The sequence below is a fragment of the Cotesia glomerata genome, linkage group LG7, assembly GCF_020080835.1.
Source record: "Cotesia glomerata isolate CgM1 linkage group LG7, MPM_Cglom_v2.3, whole genome shotgun sequence".
NCBI classification, from domain to species: Eukaryota; Metazoa; Arthropoda; class Insecta; order Hymenoptera; family Braconidae; genus Cotesia; species Cotesia glomerata.
The window spans coordinates 23,608,549-23,621,125 of NC_058164.1; the positions used below are offsets into that span (position 1 = coordinate 23,608,549).

At 30.4% G+C, this 12,577-nt stretch overlaps 1 protein-coding gene across 1 annotated transcript in view; it reads right to left on the minus strand.

The window, feature by feature from the left end:
* The window catches only part of LOC123268986 (homeobox protein orthopedia), a 71,406-nt gene that overhangs the window by 24,894 nt on the left and 33,935 nt on the right, over positions 1-12,577 (minus strand). Inside the window, exon 2 of the mRNA XM_044734459.1 lies at positions 88-301. Within this exon, the coding sequence (XP_044590394.1) occupies positions 88-172 (85 nt within the window). The 5' untranslated portion in view covers positions 173-301. The remainder of the gene's footprint in view (positions 1-87; positions 302-12,577) is intronic.

Genomic DNA, 12,577 nt, shown 5'->3' on the forward strand with positions numbered 1-12,577 from the left:
TGGTTGAGGCAATTGGAGTGTAAAAAAAGGTTTTTAATTTGAATTATAGCTGTAAGCAAGGATTAATTATTAAGATTGTCTACTTACAAGGATGGGTAGGTGCAAAAGAATATTCCAATGTGGGCGGTAGTCTTGGTGCCGGCAGCCCCGGGGGACAGTGGTAGCAGAACATGCCCCCCGCTCTGGTGACACCAGGGGCCGCACTTGGGCCCCCCGTGGTTGCCCCTGAACCTGCCACTGGGTTTTGGGATCCCGGAGATGTCGATCGAACCTGCGTTCCTGGTTGGTGAACTGATCCAATCTGTAAATAGAATATTAGTAATGTTAGTATTTATGAAATATGACTATAATTATTAGTGATCAATCATCAATGACCAATCATTGATTATCAATGACCAGTTATCAATTATCAATGATCCATCATCAATGACCAATCATCAAATATCAATCACCAGTTATAAGTGACCAATCATCAATTATCAATGACCAGTTATCAATGATCAATTATCAATGACCAGTTATCAATGACCAATCATCAATTATCAATGATCGATCATCAATTATTAATCACCAGATATTAATGATTAATTATCGATGACCAATCATCAATAATCAATGAACAGTTATCAATCATCAATGACCAATCATCAAATATCAATAACCCAATAATCAATGACCAGTTATCAATCATCAATGACCAATCATCAAATATCAATAACTAGTTATCAGTCACCAATCATCAATTATCAATGACCAATCATCAATAATCAATGACCAGTTATTAATTATTAATGATCAATCATCAATAACCAATCATCAAATATCAATAACCAGTTATCAGTGACCAATCATCAATTATCAGTGAGCAGCTATCAATGATCAATTATCAATTATAAATGACCAGTTATCAATGATCAATCATAAATTATCAATGACCAGTTATCAATTATCAATGATTAATCATCAAATATCAATGACCAGTTATCAGTGACCAATCATCAACGACCAATCATCAATTGTTAATGAACAGTTATCAATAATCAATGATCAATGATCAATGATCAATGACCAATCATCAATTATCAACTACTAGTTATCAATGATCAATCATCAATGACCAATTATCAATCAACAATCATCAATAGCCAATTATCAATCATCAATGACCAATCAATGACCGATCAACAATCATTCATAGCCAATTATCAGTCATCAATGCTCAATTATCAGTCATCAATGCTCAATTATCAATCATCAATAATCAATGACCAGTTATCAATGATCAACCATCAACGACCAATCATCAATTGTTAATGAACAGTTATCAATAATCAATGATCAATGATCAATGACGAATCATCAATTATCAACTACTAGTTATCAATGATCAATCATCAATGACCAATTATCAATCAACAATCATCAATAGCCAATTATCAATCATCAATGACCAATCATCAATATTTAATCGAAATTTAAAAGTATAAGCCCGGAAATTTGATCTATATTCTTTGATCGACATGAGCTTAGAACCAGGAATGATGCTGTCAAACCTAGTTAAAGCTACTGGGGACCCGTCACTCTATTTGAAGCCACTCGCTCCTCGCGGATTGGATCAGATATAATCTTGGGGATTGTAAATTCATGCATTAATAATCCAGTTAAATTGAATAAGCTACCATACTTTAAATTAGTAATGAGTTGATTACTTTTGGTGTGCTTTAAAGATACTCGGCACTAATGCTAGCAAGGTTTATAGTTTATGTATATGTCGATCTATACCTGCTCCTGATACATCTATGCCAGTGAATCTAGCTCGGTAACTCCATGTGTATCTAAACAAGTATGTGTGTGTGTGTGTGTGTGTGTGTGTGTTTATATTCATCGTAGCACATCAGAACAGTATTAATGTGTAGTGGGTTTAGCAACATCTCTCTTGATTCAAATCTCCCTCTCACTTGTCGTCCCCGGATGGGTGTAGTATAGACGTATAACACTACAGAGGGACAAATTGAATTTTAGATCATGGCGTGCTTCGACGAGGCGTCCGGGGACGTACACCCAACCAACTCGAGAGCCCGAGATGATACTAATTGAAATTTGAAATTGATATTAGCGAATTATTATCATCCCCACGTCCCCCCAACCTATGGGCATTTCTCTATACTGATACTAATACTGATACTGGCTCTGTTAGTCTGTGTAATACTGCGGATAGTAGACATAGACAGTAGACAGTAGCTGGTATCAGAGAGATTCAACTACTGTGTGTCCATCTCCTGGCATTCAAATTCAAGTGATAGCCCCCTTCCCCTTTTTCAGGCGCGCTATCTTTGGGAATTCAATTACACCGTGTCGGATATCAAAGTAATTGCTCTAGAAACTTAACGCAATAGTGTATTTTTAAAGCTCTTCTATTCCCTTAGTTATAATTATGAGTTGTGAGTTATGATAATAGTAATGATATTTCCGAGCTTTGTAACGAGGTTTTAATTATTCATCAAGACGGAGAAGATACGCTCGGGTGATTATGCATTTTAGGAAATTACATCCATTTTACATTTTAAAGTAATGTAGCTTCGTTTTGTAAGACTCTGGACAGGAATTGAGGTTAGGTTGAAGATTTACAAAGTTTTTTTTTAGTCTAGACTAAGATTACTTTTATAGACTAAAATTCATAATATACTTCTACGAGATAACACTGTTACAAAGAAAACTGATTTCAAACAGCTTAAAAATACTCTGAAATCGATTACTCAAGATTTTATATAAAATAACTGATTTGACGACATACGACGTTGATTTCTCAAAAATTAATGGGCTTGTAAACATTATAACTTTTTAAAAATCCCATTTTTAACCTTTATTTTTCTTTCAATCCTTTTGTATGGTCACTGCGGAGAACCCTTTTGAAAATCTTAGCTCAATATTATTTTGTTTAATTATAATAAATATATTTACTTCGGCAGTTAAACTCTACCTTCTACCCTTCGATCAGCCGGATTGTTTATTTTTTTAAGCATAAGTTTATATAACGAGTGAGTACAGCTGAGATTATACTTGGGCTATTGGATTCTTTCCTGTTGTTCAAAATCACCAGAAGGTGGCGCGGTAGTATACTTCTACCAGAATGTACAGTTTCTCTCAAGCAGAAGCGGGCTATTCAAAACTAAACTTTAGAAACTATAAATTTAAAAAATTCGACTTTTTTGTGTACTCAGACACCTCAAAAATTTTTTAACGTTAATAATAGCAATTATCTTATTTCTCAAAGGTGTTTATAATACTCCAGCTAGATCTCTTTCAATTTTTCTCCTAATTTAAAAATTTAAATATTATGTGGAAATTTATATTTCCCGCTATTGGCGAAAAATTTGGACAAAATTAAAAATTTTTTTGTTAATAAAATTAATAAACTTCTTAGAAAAAAAAAAAAAAAAAAAAAAACACTATTTTTTAATAATTAATTTAAGTTCAATAAAAGAGTTACTTTTTTTCAATCCTATCAGAATATATTTTGTTTATTTTATACCTCCAAAATTGTCATTCTTTTTATATAATATAATTGATAAAAATGAATTTATTATCAAGACAAAAAATAAATATCCAATTAATAAATTTCGGTAATAAACAATTTATAATTTCATAACCGAGCAATTAGTCTCTTGGGTGATTAAAAATAATGAGAATACTTAAAAAAAAAAAAAATTCTCGGAGCAAAATATCAATTAAAAAAACAATAGCCTTGGCCTATTCGGCTTCGCTGATAAAACTAAAAATAATACAGGCTATTAAAATGTTTGTCTTGTAAATGTGAAGAAGTCTATTGTTCGTTCGAGAGTGTCGATAAGTAAACACTATAGGGCCAATCACCCCTTAAAGATTTAAGGGCCCTTGAACCCCTCAGCGCAATCGGATGATCACACACAGGAATAAAAGCTCTATATATACAGTATATGTTATATGTTAGATGTTGTATAGCAAACTAGTATGGGCCATTGGTCTCGAGCAGTGCAAATATTGTCCTACGACCACATGCCGATTGGCACTGGCTATTAAACACTGTAACAAAATGTAACCAGCAAGGGCTGGGATTGAAGCGGGGGAGGGAAAAGAAAAGGGGATTAGCTGCGGTACATTTCATCCCTTCTGTCGACGCGTATGTTCCGCGATAAAAAGCAAACTCGGCTCAGTGGCGCCACCTCGGACGCGCTGGGGGGCGCTTGAGTGGCAGCCTATGAATAAGGAACCCCGTCCGCAGAACCCAAGCTCAATACCCCTATGGATTCTGTTGTGTATGATGGACTAAGGGCCAAAGACTGGTATGTTGGCTGGTATATGGTTTATTATGGGGTGAAGGAGGAGGGGGACTTTTGAATCGAACTCACGATTAATGGGACCGCCGATGATCACGATGATGTAGTCATACGTTGTGGCTTGTAATCCTTCGCTGGGGGTTATAGGATTTTAGTTATGGGAATAGGGGAGTTGCTGAATAAATAAGTAAATAATACTCTTATAACATTAGGGATAAATTAGTTTTTTTTTTAGATTTTTAGATATTAAGGGAAAAAATGTATGCAGAAAAAAAGGTTGACTTGAGCCAAGAAAATATTTTTCTTTATAATTATTTTGTTGAGTGAAAAAAAATTTTTTTTGACACAAGAAATTTCACTTATTCCAACAAAATTAATTCTCGAGCTTTAAGAAATACGTATCTTGATCCAAGAAAATGTATTTAAGCCAAGAAAATCTTGTTGTTTTGAGAAAATTCAGCCTCGAGCTCCAAAACATTTAGTTCTTGATAGAAGTTAATTTTCTTGTTTTGAGAAAATTTCTCTCTTGCTCCAAAAATTAAATATAAAGATAGAAGTAAATTTTCATTAATATTTTTATTGATTAACATGTCAAATGGGAAGATAAAATAATATTCAATCATTTTTTTTCATTTAATATCTATAATTGCACGCTAAAATAATATAAAAGGCGTATCAAATATTCTCGAGAAAAATTTTCTCAAGGTGAGAAAATTTTTTTCTCAGCTGAAGTAGGTGGCGCTGCTTCCCTAAAGTATCTAAAAATCTTGATCAAATATAAAAATTTATTGTATCGAGTATTTATGATAATTTGAATTAAGAAAAAATGACTTCCACCAAGAATATAATTTAAAGAAAAATTTTTACTTCGGCCTACACAACTTTGGTCTTCCTTCAAGCACCCGAAAATTTTCTTGAGCCAAGACTTTGTTCTCCAGGCAAGAAATTTTTCTTTCTGTGCACAGTAAAAAAGGTTCACTTGAACCAAGAAAATATTTTTCTTTATCATTATTTTGTTGAGTGAAAAAAAATTTTTTTTGACACAAGAAATTTCACTTAAGTGAAAAAACTATATATGGCTGAACAGATATGGAACGTTAGATGGGGAATATGTGATCATGTATAGCGGCAAAAGTATATATATGAAATAATAAATGTTTTGTTAATATAATGAAGATATATTTGATTCAATATAAGTTCAAATATATTAGTGCCGTATATTACTTAGTATATGTTATAAAATATACTATTATTATATAAAAATTACTTATATAGAAAACTATATAATAGATAAATATATTGTTCGTAAAATATATGCTGAGGTAGATTATTACTGTATACTTTCATTTATAAAATTTCAATTATATGGCAATATATATTATTTTATTATAAAATACCATACATAATACCAGATATTTATGATATGTCGAAATAGGTCAAAACGGAAAGATTAATAAAAAAAAAGAATTAATAGTTTGATCAATCGAGTTTACGGTCGAAGCAAATCTGAATTTCAGTAAGTTAGTAACACATCACGAAATATTTTCTTTTTTTTATAACTTTTTTTCAGAGAATTATTTGGCCTCAGCATTCTATTGTAATTTTGGTACCAATGCCAATATTAAAATTATATTGAACATATAATTTAAAGTATATTTTAAATTATACTGAAAAATACATTGTTCTTATACTATTTATAATATAGTGTTGATTATAATATGTACGATATATTTATCGTATATATATTTATCATATATAGCTGAAAATATAATTGAAATATATGTTATGAGTATAACATCAATACATAATACTACATATATCATTATTGTATATATGAAACGGCAAAATTTTGCATATGGGTCTTTATATAATCATATATATTTTTATATATGTAAAATATAATTTTTTATATGATGAAGGATATATAACTTTTTCATGCGGGTTATTCCAACAAAATTAATTCTCGAGCTTTGAGGAATATGTATCTTGATCCAAAAATTTATTTAAGTCAAGAAAATCTTGTTGTTTTGAGAAAATTCAGCCTCTTGTTCCAAAAATTAAGTTTTTGATAGAAGTTAATTTTCTTGTTTTGAAAAAATTTCTCTCTTGCTCCAAAAATTAAATATAAAGATAGAAGTTAATTTTCATTAATATTTTTATTGATTAACATGTCAAATGGGAAAATCAAATAATATTTCATCATTTTTTTTCATTCAATATGTATAATTGCACGCTAAAATAATATAAAATGGGTATCAAATATTCAAGAGAAAAATTTTCTCAAGGTGAGAAAATTTTTTTCTTTATTCACGGCCGAAAGCACGTACTTGCTACTTCTGTTAAGAATCAGAAAGACCGACATTTATGCTTTGGTAGGGGCGCGCATGCGCGCTGCTCTAGTGCGCTGGAAGAAACTAGTTGTGGACTGAATTGATGTACGAGGCAGCGAAAAAAAAGTATTCACCAGAGCTGACGCGGTTTATTGTGCACTCAGGCCTAACCTTAAAATTGCTTTTGTGGGTTCTTATGTCGTTGTGTGTTGAAATTTATAATCTAAAAAATTATATCGAGTGAAAAATAATAAAAATTTTAAAAAATGAATGCGTTATCATCATCAAAAGGAAATTTTAAGGAATTTCGATACGGAAGCTAATCTAATTATAAGAACAGATACGTTACTTAAAAGTCTGCAGATAAATATTTACACAGAAAGAAAGGTTCACTTGAACCAAGAAAATATTTTTCTTCCTAATTATTTTCTTGACACAAGAAATTTCACTTATTCCAACAAAATTAATTCCCTTGCTTCAAGAAATACGTGTCTTGATCCAAGACAATTTATTTAAATCAAGAAAATTTTCTTGTTTTGAGAAAATTTCTCTCTTGTTCCAAAAAATTAAGTTCTTGACAGAAGTAAATTTTCTTGTCTTGAGAAAATTTTTCTTTTGCTCCAAAAAATTAAATATCTTAATAATAAATTTTCATTAATATTTTTATTGACGAACATGTCAAATGGGAAGATCAAATAATATTGAATCATTTTTTTTCATTCATTATTAATAATTTTTATAATTCTTATAGTTCATGTACTGGTAATAGTTGTGATGAAAAAGAAAATATGCAATAATTAATTAAAAATAGTTGACAAATTACTCGAAATAATTAAAATTCTGATAAAATTAATGATTTTAATGTATTTGAGTAATCAAAAATTAATAAAAATAAGACTATTCAATTGAATTAATTTAATTTTAAAAAGTTACTATTATTTTTGTCTATTTAGATGAAGTCGATGCCCGCCCCCGACCAGCCGCACTCGCTTCGCTCGTGCCGCAAATGTCGGGCGGGCATCGACAACATACTAAGAACATTTAACTGTAACGTTAATTGATTTGTAAGTCAGCGTACTTTCGGCCGAAAATAAAGAAAAATAGTATACACCACACGGGCAGAAAGTTTGAGAGCCCTGAACTGCGCGCCATGATGCCCTCGGCTTCGCCTCGGGCATCATGGCGCACAGTGCAGGAATCTCAAACTTTCTGCCCTTGTAGTGTAATATACTATTCTCATAGCTGAAGTAGGTGGCGCTGCTTCCCTAAAGTATCTCAAAATCTTGATCAAATATAAATAGTATATTGTGTGACTAGGGATGAAACAAAACGATTTCAGACCAGTGAAGTTGCCTGCCCGAGCGAAGCGAGGGCTGGCATCACTCGGTCTGAAATCGTGTTTCATCCCGCGTCACACATTATATTTTTCATATAAGTTGCATTAAAAATGCTAGTTTCAATGTCTGGAGCCAACCAGAACTAGATAGTTTCAGACGAACAGCGAAAATACCATTTTATTATGAAACTTATAATAAAATAGAAAGTAATAGTTTATTTTTTACCAAACATTATTCGTAAATTGACAAGTTTTCTTTTATCATTCTTATTTATGCTTAATAACAGAATTATAATATGTCAGTACAGTTAACGGTTAGAATGACAATTATAAAGGTATAAAATAAACAAACAATTGATAGGATTGAAAATAAAGCTGCAACTTCACCTCGCGGACAGAAAATCATCATTTTCTGTCCGTCGGGAAGAAATAATTGATACCTGCCTGGCACAGTCGCATTGGTCTGAAATTGTCTAGTTTCGGTTGGCTCAACAGGCATTGAAACTCACATTTTCAATGCAGGTTATATGAAAAATTTATTGTATCGAGTATTTATGATAATTTGAATTAAGAAAAATGACTTCTACCAAGAATAGAATTTGAATAAAAATTTTTACTTCGGCCAACACAACTTCGGTCTTCCTTCAGGAACCCGAAAATTTTCTTGAGCCAAGAATTTTGTTCTCCAGTCAAGAAATTTTTCTTTCTGTATAATAAAAAATATCCAAAAATTACGAAAATCAAAAGAATGTTTTTAAACTGTATGATTTAGGGTATAATTTCCCGTATATTATATTGTTTTTTGAAGACAATGTCTTTCTTTTTCCAACCTATGTACAAATAAAATTTTTGTCTCTATAGAATAAATATATAATATTTTGTATATTTGTTTTTCAAAATAAATAAATAAATTAAAAATTAGACGGAAACAATGTCTAAAAGAAAATAATAAAAATTAGAATACGTTTAAATTTTGAAGAATAATGTCGCGCAATGCAGATGTGAGTGATGTATGATGTAAATTTAATTAAGCGTATTTTGGTATCGTTAATTTTGGAGACGTAGTTTGCTAAACTCATTTAATGGAGGTTAACTTTGCATATGGTGTAGCGGAGTATGTCGGTAATGTTTAATTGGATCGTCTTTAAAGTACATTCTCTGACTAAAGTGTTGGATTGTATAAATACTTTCGGGTTTTCAATGTTGTATAATTTGCATTATGCATTCCATTCTGTTATATTTACCGAGCCACAATCCGCAATGTATGATGAATGTATTAGAGCGTGTTTATAGTCAATAAGCCAGACTAGTGACTAGACTCCACTCAATGAACTCTTGGTTGATTTATTGAGCATCGACGAGGACATTATGCCATGAATATCCTCGGCAATTTACTCTATTCACAAGAATATCTGTCTCTACACAAAGCCACGGGTCCATGACGAATTTATCCCCGGAAACGGAAGCAATAGTGATGACCCTGCCGATGAGGGTGCCTTGTATTTAGACGCCCCAATCGTTTAATTTTTTCTTTATATTTACAATGAATACTGTTAGTGTCAATTATTGATTTAATTGTCCAGGAAAAGATTTAATATTTTTTAAATACTTTTGCAATTTAAAATACCAATTAAATATGAAAAATTCAAATACTTCAGGCTATGGGCCCAGTGAAATTTTTATTTTATTAAATAAATTTGTATACACTGAAGAAAAATTTTTTTTCCACCCAGAATACAAAATATTTTTATCCAAATTTTTTTATATCCAATATACGTTTTTTAATATAAAAAAAAATTGGTATTTTTCGTTTGTTTACATTATTGAAAAGTTGTGCTGATTTATAATTTATTGAAAAATTACCTAGCTGTATTACAATTGATATTATAATTTGGATGGATCCTTGGGTACGAAAAAAGTTGCTCCAATGGGATTTACGTAATTAAAAATTCAATTTTTTAACGATTTAATTAATAATTAATTAACTTAATTTTTTTTAATTAAATTATTATGATTAATTAAATTTTCTTAAATTTAATCTATATTATTAAGAGAATGAGAAAAATTTTGTTTCCAGGATAGTCATATGATAAAATCGGTTTTTTTTAGTGTAATTTAGTGTCATTGCAATCTTGACTTGAATTTGTGCCTTTTCAAGGATTCATTTCATTCTCACCAATAGTCAATTTATTATGATAAGTATTTAGGCTGCATTCGAAAATGCTCTATTTCTGGATACATAATTAAGAAATAACCTTTTATCTTGTGAACTATTGACATTTTTAAAGATATAAGCTCATTCCGATGTTACACTCATTGAGACCTTTCATTTGAGTACCCACATCAATTTTTCATATATTTTATATATTTATATATATGAATATATGAAAAATATATTAAAATGCATGTGGGTACTCAAATGACAGCTCTCGATAAGAGTAACATCGGTATGAGCTTATATCTTTAAAAACGTCAATATTTAAGAAAGTACAGTGCAATTTAACAAATATCTTGTGAACTATTGACATTTTTAAAGATATAAGCTCATCCTGATATTACACTCATCGAGACCTTTCATTTGAGTACCCACATTAATTTTTCATATATTTTATATATTTATATATATGAATATATGAAAATTATATCAAAATGCATGTGGGTATTCAAATGAAAGCTCTTGATGAGTGTAACGTTAGGATAAGCGTATATCTTTAAAAATGTCAATATTAAAGAAAGTACAGTGCAATTTAACAAAATTCATTATTTAATAAAGCAAAATTTCAATTTTTTATAGTTCGCGAATCACGGCAGTCACATAGTGACTGCAAGGTTGCTAGATAATTAATTTGATTTTTCTTAATATAATCATAATTGATAAATTAATAATTATCAATTAAAAAAGATCCACAGTGTTATAAACACATCATTCCATCTGTGTCAAATGAAGTTAAGTCGGCTACATTTTTATTTTGGTATTTTGCTGAGAAAGAAACCGAGTTTTTTAAAAATCACTGTATTTTTTATTGTAAGAAAAAAAATTTTTTTTTCCGTATAGCTTAACTATAGAAGCTCTTAGCGCGTAACCAAAATATCCGGGTTCGATTCCCGGTCCGGGCCGATTATTAATTTTTAAAAATTTTTCGAATCAACATTTGAATATACTCATAATAAAATTTATTGAACAAAAAATTTGAAATCAAGACAAAATTCCCCCAAAAATAATTAAATTAATAAATCACCAATACTCCATTGAAATAAAGTTATTAATAATCGAATTTTCTGATAAAAATAAATAAAATAAGTTATAAAGTATTTTACTATCTATTTTTATCCGGAATGAAGTGATAACTTGGCGTAAGGGATAAATAAGCTTGAACGTGAATTGACTTTGCAGGAATGTACATCGATTTTGTGTAATGGTAATCCCGAGATATTCAGAGGCCATTGAATAGAATAGAAATTCCGATTTGCTTCCGGATTGTATGCCCGGGGGGATCGAACCAACGAAACAGAGACAGCTAGACTACGGATTTAGATACTCTGGAATCGAGTAAGCAACACAAAGTAAAAGACAGAGAGAGATAGAGAGTGTTTCCGTCTTTCTCAGGCTTGCTTGTATTGGCTTCCTCCCACTCGACATCCACTCGATTCCAGCGCATTACCCTCGATATAGTTACAGTTCCTTTATTTTTTCTTTGTCATTGCCATTACGATACAAACAGAACCCCACACCAAAGATCTCTTTCCGGTTTAGGTTACTTTTATTCGCCAGATAACAATTGACGGCCTTTCGTCGACAAACGTCGTATCGGTTAGTCACTTTAAATCCGATTTTTTAACTCTCTACTGTATAATATACCTCTGATATTTTTCATTTTGATTCAAAATTGTGACTTTTAGTCTATATTATCAAACAAGGCTTCTGTTTTTGAAGCAAAAATTGTATTTTTAATTTTGTGAAGGTTATGGGCCCAGTCCACGAACAAATAAATAATATCAATTGAACTACACACTAGACTTTAATTTGAAGAAAATTATATTTTAGTTTTCATTCAAAGTTAAACATAAAAAAAAAAAAAATTTCTATGGTCAAGTTTACTATATAAAAATTTTGTATTTTTACATACACTGATAGAAGGATTTAGTTCTATTTAAGGAAGTTCGAGCGTAACTAATTAATCAAAATAATATTAAAATTTTTTTTTAATTTTAGTCTTCCCAATATTCCTCAAAATTCTTTATTTTAATTTAAAATAATTTAAACAATTTAATAATTGATGATTTTTACTTATTGAATAAAGTAAAGTAATAAAATGACTTTGGTATTTATTACTTGCCGGAATAAATAAACAGATTTGGCAATAGCGCGCTTTATTATACCCATAACAGAGACGTGGATGAGTGTGTGAGTTAAACATTTCTCTCTCTGTAACTATATTTCTATCCTTTTTTTTTTCTCAGCTGTTGACGCGATGTTGTCAAATCTTTATTCGAATAAATAGCTGACGATAAACGAGTTACAAACATATAATTTGACTTTAAATATTTCAAAAATTATATCGGTAATGTATTATTATTAAATTGTTTTTATATTT